Source organism: Trichoplax adhaerens, genomic scaffold, assembly GCF_000150275.1.
Source record: "Trichoplax adhaerens TRIADscaffold_21 genomic scaffold, whole genome shotgun sequence".
Lineage (NCBI taxonomy): Eukaryota > Metazoa > Placozoa > Uniplacotomia > Trichoplacea > Trichoplacidae > Trichoplax > Trichoplax adhaerens.
The window spans coordinates 439,728-460,736 of record NW_002060962.1 but is presented as its reverse complement, the minus strand read 5'-3'; the positions used below and the strand labels follow the sequence as shown (position 1 = coordinate 460,736).

Here is a 21,009-nt window from a genome sequence, read left to right as displayed (position 1 = left end):
ATTTATGCAATCGGTGATTTTATATAACCGCTGCTAATTTTATATAGTCGCCGCTCGATCGGTGACTATATAACATAGCCGGTGAACATATAAACTAGTCGGGATCCCTTGCCGGTCAAATTTATACGGCTACGTTACATAAAATCGCCGATTACATAAATTAGCCCATCATAATCACTAGAGAAAAATGATCGGGATGCTATTCCTCAAGATTTTATCCGTCAATGTGCAAAATGAACATTTGCTAATCATGATATCTAATAGCATAACATAATTAATTATTATACTGTTGTGATAAAGTGATCTTTAACAATAAATTAAGAATTACAGTTTCTTGCCAGTTTCACTTTATTACATAAGTTAGATTCGTCTAACCTTTACCATCTAGTGTACGGTTTAAACTTTTCTCGTACAATCTTAGATCGTAATCTAAGCCATATTTGGGGCTGCACTACAACTGTTTAACTGTATGAATATAATTACTAGGGAAAAGTGACTGGGATATTATTTATTTATTTAATATTGATCATCAAGCTATTAGTGTGCAAAATAGATTGTCACGCCTGATCATCATTTCTTCAATAGGATACACTCAGATACAATCAAAGGAGACGACAAACTCTTTACACATATGAAGTTTCCTAATAGTGGAAATGTCTAGCAACGGATATGGTGTGGATGGTTATAGTAAATTATACAAAGAATCGAAACAAACAAACTATTGGCGTCCATAACAGCCTTCGGTCCACATCAAAGGCAAACGACAACATTAATATCGATGCCTCTAACAGCAGTAGATTTACTAGAGCATAGTATTAGCAAAATCATCCGTTAATTAATCTATTCGCTAATTATAATATATATATCATATATATAACAATATTATTGATTTACAGCATCATTGACGATCAAATCCCCATTACCTCCACGTTTTAGACATCATTTACTTTCTAGCTCGCAGAAGTGGTCATGGTTAATATCGCCATTCTTGTAACATCTTTATTGCTGTGTCAAGCCTCAGCGATTGCATCAGCAGCTGAAATGGTCCATACTAATAAAGGCCCTGTTGCCGGTATCGATTTTAATGTTGAAGGAAAAACGGTTTATGGCTATCTTGGCATTCCTTTTGCCCAACCGCCTGTTGGCTCTTTAAGATTTCAGCCTCCACAACCGATAGAAACCGTATGGAAACAACCATTTGATGCCACATCTCTCCCTTATGCTTGTCCACAAGGTCTACCAATTCCCGATCTCAGTCAAGACACTAAACATGGACAAATTAGAGAAGATTGTCTCTATATTAATGTTTGGACCCCTAGTGCAAGTAGTACATCAAAATTGCCTGTTTTTGTTTTTATCCATGGTGGAGCTTATTTCTATGGTAGTGGATCACGATGGCAAGGTAAAGTACTTGCAAGCAATCAAAATATTATTGTTGTAACTATGAATTATCGCTTGGGTGCTTTTGGGTTTATGACACCAGGTGAAAAAGTCGACGGTAAACACGTTATTGAACCCAATCTGGGGTTGTATGATCAACGATTGGCTCTTCAATGGGTTCGCGAGAATATCGCTCAATTTGGAGGCGATCCTAATAAAATTACAGCTTCGGGTAATTCAGTTGGCGCTATGTCAGTTGGATTACATACCATGTCACCTGGAAGTAAAGGATTAATTCATAGAGCTATTTTGGATAGTGGTACTCCACAATTTCCGGAATTCTTCCATCCAGACTTCACCACTCCACGAAAAGTATTTGAAGAAGCTGTCAAACACTCTAATTGTGCACGAGCTAATACAGCTGAAACAGTAGCTTGCCTTCAAGATCTACCTATGCAAGAATTATTAGGTGCTCAATTTAAAACCATGGGTGTCTATCCATTTGGCTTTTCTGTCGCTGTTGATGATCAATTTTTGCCAGATAATCCTGAAACTTTACTTAAAAATGGACAGTACGAAAAGGTACCTACGATGATTGGGACAACATCAGATGATGGCTCGGTTTTTGTAAGAATGGGTGGCTATCCAGATATCGAAAAAGGGCTATCAACAGAGAATTTTTTCGCTTCAATAGATGTTTTTTTTAAAGCATTCAGTAAACAAACTAGATCTGCTATTAAATTTCGTTATACTAATTGGATCAAAGAAAACGATCCTTTAGCTGTTCGAGACGAGGCGACCAAACTCTTTAATGATTACTTTTTTGCAGCACCTGCTGATAAATGCGCTCAACAGTATGCATCTGATGGTGTCCCTACTTATTATTTCGAATTTGCCTTTCCTACCAAATTGTCATTTATTTTCCCTTCATACCTGGGTGTTACTCACACTATGGAGATGCCACAAGTAGTAGGCTACCCAATTGATAAGCCGGCCAGTTTTCTAGCCAATTTCACGGATGAAGATGTCAAAGTATCGCGAAGAATGATGGAGACTTGGGGAAACTTTATCAAATATGGGTATGTCGAGACAAGATACAATTGTAAAGTAGGATACAATCATTTAGCATGATCAAATTATGTTCTTATTTTTAATGATATATAAATAGATATAATTGAGTAAAAATATAAGATTACTTTTTTTATAATCAATCAGTAGAATACCGTGTCATTCTTTAGTATATTGAATGCATTACAGTTAATTTTGTTAAATGTATGGTTATAATCCTATACTTAGGACGCCTACTACAGATGCATCACCAATACAATGGCCGCGTTATGACAAACAATATCAGACTTATGCAAAGCTTGACGATAAACTGACTATAGGTCAACATTACCTAGGTAATCGAGTCGCATTTTGGAACAAATATATCCCAGAACTCGAGGATTATGCTAAAAAATGCGATAGCCTTGCTTTGACAGCATCAACAAAATCTCATTGTGACCGAGACCAACAACAGTGTTCACGCATCGATTAACCTCAACTCTATGCGAAAGATGGCTACATGTATTTTAAGACCAGATCCGTATTTTCTTTGTCGATCTTCTAAATTGAGTTTATCATAAACTTTGAATCAATTTATAATGAGGATTAAGTACCCATATGATAGCTTATAGGCAAGTTCCCTAACATTTATGATCAACTTCGCGTATATGGTAGTATTGGCATGTCAGATTTGATCAATATTGATCTATCGTTAGACAAAGTTACTAAGATTTAACAGCTAAAACTCCGTGTTAAAATATTATACTATAAGAATTGTTGTTGCAAATGTTACAAAATAATATTACGTATGTGTGCACTGTACAGTTTAACTTATGCTTGCATGTCATATGGATATTATTAATTCTTAATCTATTATAACGATCTCTACTTATGTTTTGTTGCCATTAGCATTCTTGCGGTGCTTATCGAACGACCTTATATCCGCCACTATACCCTAATTAGTCTTTTATTGGTAGGGATTCTAATCCTTCGATTTAAAACTTGAGTAGTTAGTTTGTATCAATTAATGCTGGAAATGTTATCAATCATTTGTTTAATAGCAATCATTCTTTTACTTAATCTATCACAGTGTGTCAATGATCAACATTAGAGACGTTGATCTCGTCATAAATAAGACGTCTTGGTAAGCCATGTTGTGCTATTTTTATTTTTATAAGAAGAAAATCCACCCTAGGATTTACCTATTCGATATTAAGCACATTATAAAGCCTGTTTATATAATCAGAAATATTTTACTTCTTCTTACTGATCCCTCACAGCATGATATGATCTATTGTATTTCTAAAATATTAAATCTCCATCAAATCACTTTCATACATGCTTCATTCGTGTTGGTTCTCGTTGGATTAAATAAAGTTTAATACGAGTTTAATACGATCCTAACCTTTACAGCGTCTTAACTTAATCACTATTTCCTGTCTTAAAATCAAATCAATTACGCAATTTATTTATCGAACAGCTAGATGCATCGCATAAAGAGAAATCAGTGACAAATAAACTATATCAATTATGCATTTAACATACAATACAAAGCTACGACTACCTTTTGCTCTCCACAAAAAGTTTATGTATAGTTCACAAATTTAAGTACATCAAAGATGAAAAACATGCAATGGAAGACGACGATATAGACGAGCTTAAGGTAATGATATAAGGGACTATAAAGACTTGATCCAACGAATGCGTATAGATCAATACATAACACAGTTCAGTCCATCTGTGTAACATTTAAATATCATTTTATTCCCATATGTCGGTTACAGCTAGCTTATTCTCTATTTAGCTAATGACAAACTTTGAAAAATAAGTACAGTCATAATATCATGCTCTACAGATATCAACGATATTATCTTAAAAGTTGACCTTTTATCAATGTCTGAACAGATTAAATAGGAAGCAATATTCTAATTATTCTTGTCGAAGAAATTAACTGCTCTTAAACTGTTCTTTTAATTGCATTTTAAAATTTGCATATACAGTAATAAATATAGATTCCTAACCCTACAAGAATGTTTTAATCAGTTTCTAGTTCGCTAGCTTAGTCAGGGACTGCTATTTCGTATTTTATCTTAATGAACTGCGACATACTGCATTTTTAGCTGCAATTTTATAACCACCTCCATAATCAAATAAAGCCGGGATAAATCCATTTAGCACGACAAATTATACCTGTAATATACGAACAGACTTGAAGGCCCTTGCTGAAATTAATTCATGAGCAGCAATGCAAGACTTTAGCTGCTATTGCATATCTGTTCATGAAGTTATTAGAGATATTTGAGAAGAATCTAATCAAATAAGATCGTCAAATCTAGAAATGCACCATATTTTAACAGGTATGTTTTTCTGTTTGATAACAGCCCATAGTATACGTTACGAAAACAATATCAGAAGCTAATAGCTCCCATGGTATGGTTTCTCAAGAATAGTATGCAAGTAAATAAGCCATTATGAATATCAAATGCTATAGAGTCACTATTTACTTTAATTAACGCATTGCTATGCTATCGAAGTAACGGCAGCGATTAATTATTCTCATTCCACAGTCGGCAGCCATACAGTATGGAAATAGTTCAATTATTGTTTCGATTCATTTATAACTCTAGCTACTGCATCTACCTGATGTATTCTGAATAACTTGAAGAGTAAGTGGATCGGTATGGCAAAATATATACGTTGCTGTTAGACCTGAGAAAGGTTCGGTGAATATTTATTATCGTTGCTCACGTCCATCTTAATAAGCTGCGACCTCTAGGTCAGTGCCTTTATGAAATAACTAATGGAATCATCAAAATGAGAACAAATTCTATTTTCTGGGGATCTCGTAAGTAAACAATCACAAAGTTAACTCAAAAAAATCAAGAAAAAACAAACTGTAACATAATGTAGATATCCTGATGCTAAGCTATCTTGTCTATCTTGCCATTGGTACTGTCTCTAAAATCAAATTCAACAATTTGACCCACTTTAGGCTAAGAGCTAACGAATAAACGATTATAGTGAATAGATGGAGCTATCTAAATTGAGTAATTGTAATTTAGTCCACCATTCTTTCTAGTCAATATAACATGCATGCTGCTTGTATTTAACCCATAGAGATATATCTCTAGACATCAAACTATAGCCGCTAGCATTGATACTTTGTTATAACGTCTATAAATTGATTTCACAATAGCCAGTATTCTTTCTTTCTCTTGTAGAATTGATTGAAGACTATATACAACATTCTTATTTCCACCTTTCTAGTTCAAGATAGCACCTTATGCTCTAATTCATTTTATTGTAATAAACGATAGTAATCAGATATCCGGAATCATCATTGTGCTTGTTAAACATGAAGCTTGAGCGATTTTAATAAACTGGACATCACTTTTGTCCTATGATGACGATGTCTGTTATATGGAAAATTGGCATTTCCAATGAATTGATTTAAATTTATTGACATTTAAAGATAATTGCAGGACTCCTCCCATAATGGGCTATGAATACAAAGTTGGAATATTAAGCTAATGTATCATCGCCGACTTGAATAGATCATGAGCTACCGAACTTACTTATAAGCCTACGCCTAATTACATACTAGGGGAATTACCTATTGCTTTTCACGGTTCTGTACTTGGAATACAATTACACGGATAGAAGGGTAATCTTGGTGAATGCTTTTCAAAGGGAAAAAATTTTTTGCTATTTCATTGCTTCGTTAACGGCTTGCCTCTATCATGAAGAAATTGCTCGGTTTGTTTTTTTTTATTTATCTTAATTTCATTCAGGGGAATGTCGGTCAAACTATTGCTCAAACAGCAACTGGTCCAGTCGAAGGCATCCAAACTGAATATAATGGTACCGCGGTGCATGTTTTTCGTGGTATTCCTTACGCAGAACCACCTATTGGAGGTAGACGTTTCGCCCCAACGACATTAATGAAAACTCATTGGACAAATCCTCTCAATGCAACAAATTTTGGTCCATCTTGCCCTCAAACTATCTTTGTACGTAATTTTAGCCGATTAGAGAGAGATCACCCTGGCGCTCAACAATCAGAAGATTGTCTTTTTATGAATATTTATACTCCAACGACAAACACGAATGCAAAATTACCAGTTTTTCTATGGATTCATGAAGGAGGATTTTACTTTGGTGCAGGTGGTTTCTGGGAAGGAAATGCCTTGGCTGCAATAGAAAATGTTGTTGTTGTTACCTTTAATTATCGTTTAGGAGCGTTAGGTTTCTTAGGGGCAATAGATCCCAAAACTAGAACTACTGTTGTTGAGCCCAATCTAGGTTTTCACGACCAAAGATTAGCAATGCAATGGGTTCAAGATAATATTGCTAATTTTGGCGGTGATAAGACGAAGGTAACTCTTGCTGGTGATTCAGCAGGAAGCGTAAGTTGCAATTTTCAAATGCTAATGCCATCCAATAAAGGATTATTTCAAAGTGTTATTTTACAAAGTGGCACTGTTACATTGCCCAATGGTTATTATCCTGATATAGATGAAGCAACTTCTATTTTTACTCGATTAGCGTACAAGACAAAGTGTAATCGTACATCCATGGAGGATAGTTTGAATTGTTTAAGAGGTTTACCTTACGCTACCATTTTATTACAGCAAAATTGGATTTTATATGAGACAACGGGTGCTTTTAAACCAACTGGCAATTTTGGCTTAATCCCTGGTGATCCCAAAGAACTAATCGATCAAGGTAAAATTTTAAACGTTACGACAGCCTTTGGATCATCGAAAGATGACGGAACTTTATACCTAATGTTGCAACCAGGATTCGATTTTAAAGTTACTCGACAATATTTCGACGGAGCGGTCAATTTTTTGTTTAGTAACTTTGCTCCAAAAGCAAAAGATGCTGTTGTCTTCCAATATACCCATTGGGCAAATATGACATCACCTACGTGGAATTATAAATTAGCTATTGAAATGTACACCGATTTCTTATTTCTAGCTCCTAATATCTACTGTGCTACCCAATATGCACGCCATGGTATTCCTACATATGTCTTTGAATTTTCACAAAGGACAGTTAAATCGGGTTATTTCCAACCAGCAACTGGTGTTACACACAGCATGGAGATACCTTATGTTTTTGGCTATCCATATTCGAAACCACCTTATGATAGAGATGAATTTACCTTGGATGATCGCCAAGTATCCCTAGATATGATGACCCGCTTTGGGAATATCATGAGGAGCGGAGATCCTAATACTCCCAATTTAGATGGTATAGCTTGGCCACGATTTTATGGTAACTCTTCTCAGTATTACGTATTTACTGCTAGCCCAGCCGTTCGAGATCATTTAAGATCAAATAACATGCGATTTTGGAATCATTTAATTCCAAAATTGAATGCTACTCAACCTCTTTCAGTTGCTACCATATCAACAACTAGTAGTCCTACTACTAAGTTGCCATTAACAACTCAATTATCGCCACTCCTCCAAGAATTGCATACATATCGTCTGGCATTATGGATTACACTTGGTGCAGCCTGTTTCCTAGCAATTTTAAGCTTAATTTTAGGAATTATGGTGGCTAAAATTCGCAATCGTCCAATGAAATCTTAATAATTTACTATCATCATTTAGAGAAAGAAGTCATTAATATTAAAATTTTTACTATAACTTTTAAAAGGAATGACAGAATAACTTGAAATTGAAAAAGTAAATTCAATAAGGTTATTCAATGGATATCTCTACATCTACTGTAGCTGGCCCGATTTCAATTTTCATTCCTTACTTGTTCTTATTCTTAGTAATATTCATAGCTAAAATTCGAATTTGTTTAACGAAAAATATCGTAGCGTTAATCACTAATGAACATTCTAATGCTGTGCAAGGAATACGTAAATGTACTAATGGCAAGTTAAAAGATCCAATTTTAGAAGCAGCTTTTGGTCCAAAATTAGATGAATTTATTCCAGTGTATCTGAAATAAAGTATAAAGATAGTACCAACTAAGGCTAGTCTTATTCCAATGCAACTCTATAAAGTAATCTTAAATATTACGACTTCTAAGAACTTAAAACATGAAATATTATGTCAAATAAAAGTGCGACTAACTGACCAATGATCAATTCCATGTGATACTGCAAGCATGGTTAAATAAATTTAGGCTATGCTACGGCAGAAAAATAACCAAATAGCCTGAAAAAGAGAGCTTAGCAAAACTTTTAAAGCCATTATCTAAAGGCAATAGTTCAGCATGGAGAAATATTTAAGTTTTAATTGTGCTAGAACTTTATTTATAAAAGATATACTATTAAATGGAAGTGAAATATTAGAATAGCGTTAGGAAGAGAATGAATCGAACGTATACTCGCATAGCAAATATCTATTGGCGAAAATTGAGCGTTGACAGTTGGTTGCGCTAATGTGATACTGGAAGTACAATTACGAACAATTTGCAATATTAGAGGTAAAAGAGAAATAAGATACACTATAGAAATAAAATTGAACCAATAGCATAAGTATACCGCAAGTATCGAATACCAACATGATAGAGTACATTACTAATCTATCCATAACCTGTTTGATGAATAACCTTGTATACTTTACATTGGATTAAGCATACTGTATCGTAATGTAAACGATAATTTTTTGGCTAACCATAAGCTACTTATTTTGCTACTCAGAGTAAAGTCTATCAAAAATTATCCCTTGATAGTACTGAAGTTTGCTTTTACACTTTTGTAAACGGAATTTAGTGTCTGATAGGGTTATCTACTTTCCCTACTTCACTGATTAAATTATTTCGTTCCTTATAATTTACGAAAGCAAATTCTGTCTAATTTCAAATATCTCTAATTAAACAATTGTAACGTTCTATTAATACATTAAAATAAATGAATCAATTCGATGCAGAAAATACCGTACAATTTAATTTCATGTAATATACCGCAGTAGAATTAAGTGCAGTAGCTGCTTGTTTTGGCATCTCACCTTGATTATTAAGTTTCTACCGATTCTACAGTGCTTTAAAAGAGGACTGAACATGCAGGATGTAACTTGCACCCTATCTAGATTAATTATATGAATAAACGATTGATCATTACAGGTAAAAAAATAACTTTAAACGATAGCATTCTATATTAAATTAATGTAGAATCAAGAAAATCCTATCATTAGTTAGTACCAGTAGTATTCATCTCGGCAACCCTTTATAGATAACTGATCAAAGCAGGAGTTTCATTGGTTATAATTAATAAATTAATCTTATTAAGCATGAATCACAATGTTTCCATATGGTACAGAATCCTTCAGGTCTTTCTTTATTTAAATTTGAAGAAGAGCTCCTCCTTTCTGACCAATCCTGATAGTACTGACGTGTAGTAATTTCAGCTAATTACAGTAGTTTTGTGTAGGCAATACATACATGATGAAATAACGAGTCTTATGCTTAACTAGCTAATTATACCTGTGGCTTTTATGCAGCTAACTCGATTGATAATTATGAAGAGTTATAGATCAGTGCGCCCGGGTTGATAGTGAGTGCTACATCTAAATCTAGCCATATCGTGGTTGTTGGGAATCTTCTAGTATAGAAATACTTTTAATAAGAGGTGATGGATTCAGAATAATAGAAAGGTCTCCTAGCATAATATTGACGTAAAGTTTAAAATTACGAGTCGATAGGCATAGTATATTCACAAATGTTAATCTCTCATCTGAGCTATTATCATCTATTATGTAATTAATATGAAGATTCTGTTCATCTGTAAACAATTGTCAACATAAATCAATTTGGCTGATTGATATTTGATTTACATGACAAAGCGGCGTCTATTAGCTTCCAAAATTAAATTTCAATTTAAACTATCCCACTTCAAATAACATAAGCTCTCATTCGATTTCTGATATCATATATAAAATTCTGCCATGCGCCCTCACCTGAGTACTTTTACTGCTTTATTGTAACATGTTATAGAAGTAAACGTGTAGTATATAGTTTGCTCTGAAGACAGGGTTATAATTAATACCATCATACAAGCTACATATACATATAGTATAGTAAGAGTATAGTTTTACATTCTAATCTATTAAGGTATTTTTATCCTGTAATCTTTTCGTCTTGCAAACGTATGGCACATAAGGGTCGTTTCGATTAGGAATTAGCAAGCACTAAGCTCAACTAAATCGATAATACGGTATGTTAGTGAGCTTCTATTCTTTTTAATTACACAATCTTACAGTATTTATAACGTACTCAAATAATACTATTAATTAAGATTTTGGGTTAGAAACAGAGATCGTTTTTTTACAAATAGGCAATTTGAATCGCTTGTTTCTTAACTATGATTTTATTTAGGCATTCTTTTAAAATCAGAGATAGAAGTGATCAAGATGAAATGGCTACTGTCTTCTACTACAATATTATTGATCTTCTATCAGCTCAATATTGCATATGGTGCTGACAGCTATGTTGTAGCACAAACGGATAAAGGAGCTGTACGGGGTAAAACTTACAATGTTGATGATAAGCAATGCCATGTCTTTCTCGGAGTGCCTTATGCTGAGCCACCAGTCGGCTCCTTAAGATTTATGAATTCAATACCATTGAAGAAATCATGGAGATCAACTCGTGATGCTCTCCAATTTAGCCCATCCTGCCCACAGACCTATGTTGTGCCACAAATATATGATCGTCTTGATAAATCATTACCAGAAAGCAAAGAAAACGAAGATTGCCTTTATTTAAATATCTATACACCTAAAGTCGATTCTAAAAGTCCCTTATTGCCTGTCCTAGTATGGATCCATGGCGGTGGCTACGTTATGGGAACTGGTGCGAATTGGCATGGCGAGACATTATCAACACGTGAAGATATTGTAGTAGTGACAATCAATTATCGCCTTGGCGCTTTAGGTTTTATGACAGCTCGAAATGAGAAAAATAGTGATATCTTGCCAGCTAATAATGGCCAACTTGATCAAAACATAGCCTTAAAATGGATACAACGTAATATTCGTCACTTTGGTGGCGATAAAACTAAAGTAACCATTGCTGGCAATTCAGCTGGTGCTGTTTCGATAGGATTTCACCTATTATCACCATCCAGTCAAGGCTTATTCCGTAGTGCTGTTTTGCAAAGTGGTACTCCGTTATTGCACTTATGCTATCATCAAGACTATACCGAAGCGAATGAGATCTTTCAGCGATTTCTAGATCATACTGCATGCAACCAATCCCAAAAATCTCACCAAATTACCACTTGTTTGCAAAAATTATCCGTCGATCAAATTATTGAAGCTCAATGGGCTGCAATTAAAAGAAAAATGGGCCCCTTTAAACCTATCGTGGATGGTAAAACAATTCCTGCTGATCCAAAAATTTTACTTGATAAAGGTAAAATTAACAAAGCCAATGTGATCTTTGGTCTGACAAAGGACGATGGAACGCTATTTAATTTGCTAATCCCTAATATTAATAAGGGAATATCCAGACCAGTATTCGATGCTGTAGCACAAAACTCGATCGATTATGTTTCTAAGCCAGTTTTTGAAACTATCCTTCATCGTTACAGTGATCCTATCGATGCTAATAATCCAATCCTTATCAGACATTACTCCAATTTATTGTGGACTGATTTCTATTTTCTGTCACCAGCTGTTTATTGCGGCGAGAAATTTGCAGAACATGGCTTACCGACATACATGTATATATTTAGTCAACGAGTGGCTGATTCGTTTTATTATCCTGACCATGCTGGAGCTAGCCATCAAATGGAAGTACCTTATATCTTTGGATATCCAATACGCAAACCGAGTTATTTTAAGGATGAATACGATGAGAATGATGTTAATGTTAGTAAAAATATTATGGCAATGTGGGGCTCATTTACACGAGGAAAGTAAGTAACACGACTACGCTAATATTCCTTTGATAGCTTAGTGAACTGATCTAATGCCCTGTAATCAATTATAATTAGTTGAACTATTGAATCAACTTTTCATCATGTTAAAATAATATTAACGCTCCTATTCCTTCTATTTTTGTTGCAGCAAGCCCACTGGTAGCAAGAATTGGCCGAGATATGAGGTCAATAATCGCTACTATTTAAACATCACCAAAGATCCACAAGTAGATCAGCACTATCGACATGGTGATGTAGTCTTCTGGAATGAAATTGTACCAGCCATGGAATCCAAAATTAAAGCATTAGTGCAAGATTCACAAGGCGATTCTTCTACTAATCAATCTAATCCATCCGGCTTTAACATTTACAAGATATCGACGATTGCCCTTCTTGGTTGTGTAATCTATCTTGTATTTAATATTATATCATCGGGTAAACCAAAGAGACATTAAGAATAACCAACTATTATTGTATTAAAATCAAAGCTTTAGCTAAAAGTATAGGCACTACTAATTTACATGATTCGTAATTTAAACTGCATAGCTTGTAATCTCGCAGGAAAATAATTTATTACACATTTCATAATTCCAACTACAACTTACATATAATGTTGCATTCTTATCGAAACCCTATGATAGCTAAGTCAAATAAAACGCAAACTTATTTGTGCATATTTAATTATCCTATTTTAATATGGCTTTATTTATTCAAGTTATATTCGCTAACGATACTTTAATTTCACTAAAATAAAAATGAATGTTGTTTGAATCATTTATGTGTAATCATTGCAAAGCTCAACGCTAGTACTGATGCTTTCACATTCAGAAAATACCTCCTGATTTAATTACTTAGGTATTATCAAAATACTGTCAATGTATTAACTTAACCCTGGTAAATAACTGCACATTCTAATGTAACTGCAAGTTCCATTAACATCAGTAAGTCCATTATAGCCAGGTCTTATTCGATGTTTTCCATAAATGCAACGATCGCCAATTATAACCTTCCTAAAGCTCCATTAGTATGATGTGGTCATTAGAATCGTTGCCGCTACTCTACAAAGCTATAGTATTTAATTGCTGTTATTACTGATATTTGATAACAATTTAGTTTGCAATAAGTAATAATTGGCTCCACTGGAGTGACTAGAAAGTGACCAACTTTAATCATAATATAACCTCTCCTGTTTTATAAGTGAAATTTCAGCCCAAGTATTGATTATACACTTTATAAACATAAGCTCACAGCTTGTATAATAGAATCAACATTTTCAAAAACGTTTATACCAGCAATAACAACATCTAACTCATCAAATTCAGTGTAGCAGTCGGTGTTAACCTTTCATCTTCTTACGATGCATTCATTGCCCCACCAATCACTATGGCGACTCAATTTTTTGCAGTCTACGAATTGTTACTTCGGTCACGTTATTATAATATCAATGGTGTCTGAACTCCTCATCATTAACATATTTATTCTTAACGTAATCATATTCTATTTTGCTTTTCCCTATTGTCAAGTTGAGACATTGAGTCATTTTGGTAATGTATAATGTAATTTAAAAGAATCGTATAAAACGAGCGTTTTCACAAAATATTGAGTAATCATAAAAATTATTATCCATGTTGATTATTGTTGATCGGATATGATATCTTTAAAATCGTTAAATCTAAATTTCGTGATAGTACTAATATTACTATCAATCATTGATAATGCTTGGGTTTCAGCTGTATCATTAGAAACTAAGCTTGGCCCTATCAAGGGCATAAAAACAGAAGTCCTTGGTAAGCCGCATTATCGATTTTTAGGTGTACCTTATGCCTTACCACCTGTTGGCGATTTACGCTTTCAACCACCGAAGCCGATAGTAGCATGGAAAAAGGAAATGGTTTTAGCACGATTTAAACCTTCTTGTCCTCAGATTTTCAATCACTACCCATTTAGTCATCGTGTTGATCCAAGAAGTGATGAAGCACAACAAAGTGAAGACTGCTTATATTTAAATATTTACACGCCGAACATTCAAACCGATCGAAAATTACCAGTCTTTCTATTTGTTCACGAGGGAGCCCTCGAATTTAGTAGCGGAGCTAATTGGCAAGGTCAGGTTCTTTCTCAGCATCAGAATATAGTTGTGATAACTTTCAATTTTCGATTAGGAGCGTTTGGATTTTTAACAGGTTTCGATGACAAAAATCGTGAGATCGTTATTGAGCCTAACTTAGGTTTCCTAGACCAAATGGTCGCCTTGAAGTGGGTATATAATAATATCGACGATTATGGTGGTGATCCCAATCAAATAACATTAGGCGGTAACTCTGCTGGTGCTATGGCTGTTGGCTATCATATCTTGATGAGAAAATATAACCCAGATTATAAACGCTATTTCTCTAGAGCAATCTTAATGAGTGGCACTGCACTTACCACTGGCGGTGCTCATTTAGACCTAAATCGTTCTACACAAATATTAAATACGATGCTGACTGAATTAAATTGTCCTAATAGCACCAAATCAGTCATATTAGAATGTTTAATGTCGAAATCTACTGACCGTATCATGGCAGCCCAAAGCACACTTTTACTGAAGCATTTTATGCCTTTCAATTTAGTAAATCATAAAAATATGTTCGAAAATGATACTAAGATGGAAATGGAAGCAGGAGAATTCCATTTGGATGAGGTCATGATCGGTACGGTTTCCGATGAAGGTCTATACTATTTGCAAGAAATTAATAAGTTTATTAGTGATGGCGGTATCGATGAGAAAGTTTACCAGAAATCCATTGATATCATCTTTAGTCAATATGCAGATCCAATAAGAGAGGCAATTAAGTTCCAGTATAAAGATCATTACCATCCTTATAATCGTACTCAATATCGGGAAAGCTTGTTTGCTTGTCTATCTGATGCTTATGCTATTGCCCCGGCTGCATATGCTGCTAATCAATTTTCGAAGTTTGGAGTAACTACGTATCAATACCACTTTGATTTTCGTACCAAAGAGTCAGATTATTTTAAACCTGAGCAAGGTGTTGCTAAAACTATGGAATTAACGTATTTATTTGGTTACCCATTCGAGCAGCCATTTCACATTCGAGATAAATATTCTTTCAAAGATAAAATTGTCAGTAAATTAAAGATGAATTTATGGGGTAATTTTATTAAAGCGGGGTAAGTTGAATGCGAATATTTACGGACTCGATAGTAGCAGTGTGAACCCTACAAAATAGCTTGTTAGGGATGACATTAATTTTTATTCTTGAAGACTATAGCGATCTGCCCTAGCAGTTTGAACTATGATCTAATTAATAAAATTGCATGTTACTACGTATCATATATAGTTAGTGCTCATCTACTAAAGGATAAAATTTGATTAAAGTTTATGAGTTAAATTCTCTGTTTGTAGAAAACCGGCTTTTCCCTCGCTTGAAAATGAATGGCTACCGTACGATAACAAGACACAATTCTATTACTATATTGGTGAAAACGTAGAATTGCGACAACGAAGGCGAGCGAATAACGTTGCATTCTGGAATAGTATGATACCAATACTAACGGAAGCACTCCAAGAACCAACAGTCTTCGAGGAAGAATTTATTGAAGAGTTTTATGAATACCCGCCAACTAGTAAAGATTCCAAAGAAACGAAAGTAATACTACCAAAGCCGAAAAAAATTAAAGAAACCACACGAGTAGATACGCCTAGGCCATCAGATGAGTTATAGTTGAATTCTTCTTGATTTTAATTTACTATCTTTTAAATGTGATTGCTTTTAATGGTATTATAAAGGCTTTATGGTAATCGTATACTTTATGAAGATTATTATTCCATCTTAAATATGCTAATTTATCTTTCTCAATATGGCAGGAGTTTATACAGATTGAAAAGCTTTCATATTTCACTTAATAGCTCATTTATTACGAATTCAAAGTATCTTACTAACTTAAAGTTTAAAGTGCTATAGTACTACAATAAAAATATGTGAATGTTATAATGTAAGTGTCTGAAAATGCTTTCCAGAATTTAAGAAATTCGTTAGCTAATATTATACAACAGTCAATACATTTATCAGATGTGGCTGAAACCGTGTTGTTTACTTTTCAACTTTGGTGTATTTTTCTTAAATACAATATCTAACTAATATTATTTCAAAAACTCTTGATAATAAACAGTGAAGAATTTTTTAAAATGTTTCTGGATTTTAGGGTAATTGGCATTGCTAATGCAACAACAGTAGAAGAGCGAGATTGATCATAATAATGTCTTAAATCCTTACAACAAATCGTAGAAAAAATCTAATCCTTGGCCCAATTCCCAAATTGAAATACCAGTTCCTAATTTCTTAGCAAGATCCACGCGAGCTTGTATTGACTAAAAGTGTAAAGTGAGATAGTTTATTCGCTATTTAATTCTTGTATAACTCAATTTATGGTATTGCAAAAACCGACCTTTAGCGATGGGTAATAGACGGAATGAGAGACACCGCTACAACATGAAAAATAAGTTAACTCGTTATTTCCTAGCCCAACTTAACAGCTATATATTATTTCTTGGTTAAATATATTTACTTACTGCTTCTTGTACTCTATTATATGTTCAGCAATTTTTGAATTCCATTTTATTTTAGGCTTATTCTTAGTTAAAATGTCAATATACCTACCATAGGATGATAGTAGCATCATGTAGTTCAATATTACAGTACATACGTATATACGAGTGATGACAACAGGGTCGTCGTTGATTTCAGTTTAACTTACCCTGGACCTATGATGGCTATGGAAATATATCGCAAGAGGAAATTTGATTAAATATGAGCGAAATATTAACGTATACATTATGATGGCTTTAGAAATCGTACACATGGTAAGCTTAAGGAAATAATGCAAACAACTTATAGTATCAAATACTTACGTCCACCTCCAGTTGTAGAATAATCATTGCCATAAAAGTTTAGTCCAGTTAATATTTTCGATCTAGATGGCCCCTCATCTGGCACCAATAGTTTGATACATTTTCTTACCCAAGCAATTGGTGAATTTGGTCCGGGACTAATTGAAATAGAAGTTGATAGAAAGCTTAAGAACAGTTGAAATCATTGGGTTCCGGTTTATTACTGATCTAAAGTAAAACAATCCTTCAATATTTTCATGAAGCATTCCTCTATAGATACAGTAATAAACGTTATCCTACCTTTGAGGAGAAGAATAATCGTACGTCATCAGACTAAAATAATCGACATACGGTGCTAATACTTCAAAATCACTTTTCCGAAAAGTGCCATCAAGATCACTTGAATTGGTACATAAGATAATGATGGTTAATATTATTCCATGAAAAATTTTATTAAATTTTTAGTCATAATTCCATTTATCTACAGCAAACTTTTTATAGATAGGCGGAGGAATAACCAAAACGATTTTTAAATTTTCAGCATGGAAAGTATTTGCTAGATGTATCGTCAAATCTAGTAAATCGCTAAATTGAACACCATAGATTCACATTAGGTATAGTTGTTACAAGGATATGAATATAATTCTTGATGAACTAGAATGGATAATAATTTCAAATTTTACTTTTTAAAGTAACCACCGAGTTGACTCCATATTTCAATAACGCCTCCGGAGAATTGATTTTTCTGTATAAAAATTTAAATAAGTGATAGTACAGTGTATTACAACTGTCTTTATATAAATAAAAATGAAATAAATGTGACTTAAACTGACGTACAAATACAGTGCTTTATATCAGCGTGCAAAAACTGCTGCAACACATAGCAATAATATATACATATATTTTCAGTAAAGTATGTAGAGACTTGGTAAACACGCTGTATACTACCATCAGTACCATCGCAAAACTAATACGACAAGGTGTACAACACTATACGTTCGGTGTTGGTACTCCAACTAATTCTAAAAGTTACCTTTAAAAACGTTGCCATATATTTTCCAAGTTTTTTCATTGCTTTTTCGTCTTTAAAGAGGTTAGAATATTGTTGTACAGTCCACCCATCAAAAAGAATCCTAGGAACTAGCAAACACAATATTTACGAATCTTTAAATGGATACAGCACCTAAAAGAAATTAGCTATGCTGCTAATAATTGCTAACATGTCTACTTTAAAATGGACTACTACCCACTTAAGCCCTATGAATGTACCCTAGTCCACCACAGTAATGACGGCAATATATTTTTGCCTGTTTCGCCAGTACTATAAATATGGGCACTATGTTATAGTAATTTGACTACCAGCCAATTTTACTTACATATCTGTGTCGTTGAATTTTGTGTGACATCTGCTATCCATCCTTTATCAATGTCATGATCACCGGTCATATAGAACGCACCATTTCCTCTTTCAATTAAAAAAAGTAGCAAATTTTATGAGAATGTCATAAGTTTAAGACTAATCAATAATACTAGAATTATACATACGTGCAGCCTATGCTATTAACAACGGTGATGTAATTGCACACAACGAATAAAGTTGTATTCAAATTACGTCTTACTTTCCGTGGTAGCTACATCGGACCGTTAATTATTTGTCTATAGTTGATAGGTAGTGTACTTTATTGTCGTTTATCAATAGTACATATATCTTCTTTAGTTAACCCTAAATATATACGTATCTAGTGTTTATACAGTATATTGCAGTATGCATACTGTGGCTATTTAGTTGCTGATGTCTAACGAGACACTGGTACACTTATTTCTTAAGGTGCGCTTTCAACATGTCTATGCAAATATAACTTTTCCTTTTAATATAGGTAGATAGGTACGTATTTTACAATATATGTAATTAACAGTTGAAATAATTTAGTGACATTAACCAAATGTGCACCCACGTGCATAATATGAAGTAATAGATAGAAAGCATTAACTGAGTGCAAGTAAACCGACTATTGTGCCAAGCTACAAAATGAATTTTACTTACTTGCGCTTGATCTGTAACCAAACGGGTGATATAACAGCGATCTTGCCATTGAATAATTTAGCCACATCGTAGCCATGGTTATTCCACTATTAGCATATAAGCATATATATATTATTAATATATGTACGAGTATAAGAATGGATTAGATATGTTATTATAAAAGAGTTACTTTTATAGCATACGCGTATATTAATGCAAGTAGACTGATTCATTATTGACTTGTACTCATTAATTTATTAATTTTATTTATGCATTGTTATTATATAATACTACATATGCATAGATAGGTATTAGCTCTTAAGTTTGCTATGGAGCAACTCAAAATTCAGGCACATAGTACGAATAGCACAAGTGTGCCGTTTCCTTACACTAACACAATCGACAATTCCTTCATTAGATTAAATCGACTATTCCTACATCACACAGTTTTACTGTAAAGTATTGCTATCCTTGATACACGCAAACTACTGTGATTGCTGAAATCATGACAGTATAATCTCCAGCAATCTGATCTACTTTAAGACATTGTAAACAGTGAACTTACAGGAGTAACATAGCCCAAGATGAAAAGATCAGAATTGGATTTCTTTTGTGTATCACCATGATATTGGCCATGTTCTCTTATGATATCTTGAGATTTTGTCTTGGTGGTGACAAGTTTTCGATCCAAGACGTTTTTATTGGTCACACCCTGAGAATCATTCAAGCAAGGAGTATCCAGTGTTAATATTTAGTTATAATGGATACGATTAACTGCATTTAAGACATAGGATCATGCACAATTATGGCTAGATCTCGATTACGTTAGCAGCGATTGATTGATTGATAAATCGATTTACTCATTTGCTAATGATAGATACTAGTATTAATGCATATAGTGTAGTAATTAACGATGGCTAGCTTAACGGTATCGACTCCGATTTCAATTTATACTAATTATAATCGGTCGGTGTTACTATCCTCCATTAGCTAATCCACCAAAGCATGTACTACATCCTACATCCTATCGAGACGATCTTCAGAACAGACCTGACTGGAAGTTTTGCCATTGATCTGCGTAACGCCATAATTAAACCAGGAAGAGTATGATCTCAGTAGCATAATCAACCCAGCAGTAATTAAAAGGTATTTAACCGATATCATGATGAATGCATCGAATGTCTCCACTGCTATCAAGCTAGACGAAGGCAGTTGATGGCTTCCCAATCGCTCTCTCCTGGAGTTGGTTGATGAATTGATGTACGCGTCCACTCTTCCGTCCACCCGTCAGGTAGTCGCCTACCCACCGTCCAGTGTCTCGTCCTGTCCGACGACGATCGAACGCGATCCTCGCTCACAGTACTACTGTACTGTCGAGAACTAGTGTAGTCTATATCCTGTGCTCTACTAGACGTATGCGTTGTACAATCACTACTCTACTAAGAATTCTCCCTCAAAATGCAAATGGTGCTCGAAAGATTTTCACTTCCAAGCAGTAGTAGAGGTAAAATTTTAAACTTCAGTTTTAACTTGAGTTTAAAATTTTACCCACTACTAATGATACTAAAAATACACAAGGATTTGGTGGGATGAATTGTGTATAGAAGTGAAATGTTGATAGTGCGGCTTTTTGAGAGAGAATTCTTAGTTGAGTAGCCCATGGTAGCCGTCCTGATAAAATGTTGCCTAAACTCTAATCCCGGGACTACTACAAAGTTTCTTTCTAGTAGTTCATGCACTAACGCAAGAAAATGGACTTTTACTCAAGCAAAGCCTGCT

General features: G+C 34.1%; 4 protein-coding genes across 4 annotated transcripts; 3 read left to right on the top strand and 1 right to left on the bottom strand.

Annotated features, from left to right (window-relative positions):
- Positions 1 to 1,041: 1,041 nt before the first annotated feature.
- Positions 1,042 to 8,027, top strand: TRIADDRAFT_32085 (uncharacterized protein; the record flags this gene model as incomplete). The annotated part of the gene is made up of 2 exons (XM_002117106.1): positions 1,042 to 2,459; positions 7,655 to 8,027. The coding sequence occupies 2 exons, from the start codon at positions 1,042 to 1,044 to the stop codon at positions 8,025 to 8,027; spliced, it is 1,791 nt and encodes a 596-aa protein (XP_002117142.1).
- Positions 8,028 to 10,802: 2,775 nt separating this feature from the next.
- TRIADDRAFT_32115 (uncharacterized protein) lies at positions 10,803 to 11,564 on the top strand (the record flags this gene model as incomplete). The annotated part of the gene is made up of 1 exon (XM_002117105.1): positions 10,803 to 11,564. A coding segment is annotated over one exon (762 nt), but the record flags the coding sequence as incomplete, so codon positions are not given.
- A 2,397-nt stretch (positions 11,565 to 13,961) lies between these two features.
- On the top strand, positions 13,962 to 16,041 carry TRIADDRAFT_61115 (uncharacterized protein; the record flags this gene model as incomplete). Its single annotated transcript, XM_002117104.1, has 2 exons — positions 13,962 to 15,487; positions 15,723 to 16,041. The coding sequence occupies 2 exons, from the start codon at positions 13,962 to 13,964 to the stop codon at positions 16,039 to 16,041; spliced, it is 1,845 nt and encodes a 614-aa protein (XP_002117140.1).
- A 548-nt stretch (positions 16,042 to 16,589) lies between these two features.
- On the bottom strand, positions 16,590 to 19,936 carry TRIADDRAFT_31888 (uncharacterized protein; the record flags this gene model as incomplete). The annotated part of the gene is made up of 11 exons (XM_002117022.1): positions 16,590 to 16,688; positions 16,766 to 16,802; positions 16,890 to 16,973; positions 17,225 to 17,365; positions 17,508 to 17,606; positions 17,700 to 17,792; positions 17,891 to 17,952; positions 18,241 to 18,347; positions 18,584 to 18,672; positions 19,252 to 19,337; positions 19,796 to 19,936. Coding segments are annotated over 11 exons (1,038 nt in total), but the record flags the coding sequence as incomplete, so codon positions are not given.
- Between the last annotated feature and the right edge of the window lie 1,073 nt (positions 19,937 to 21,009).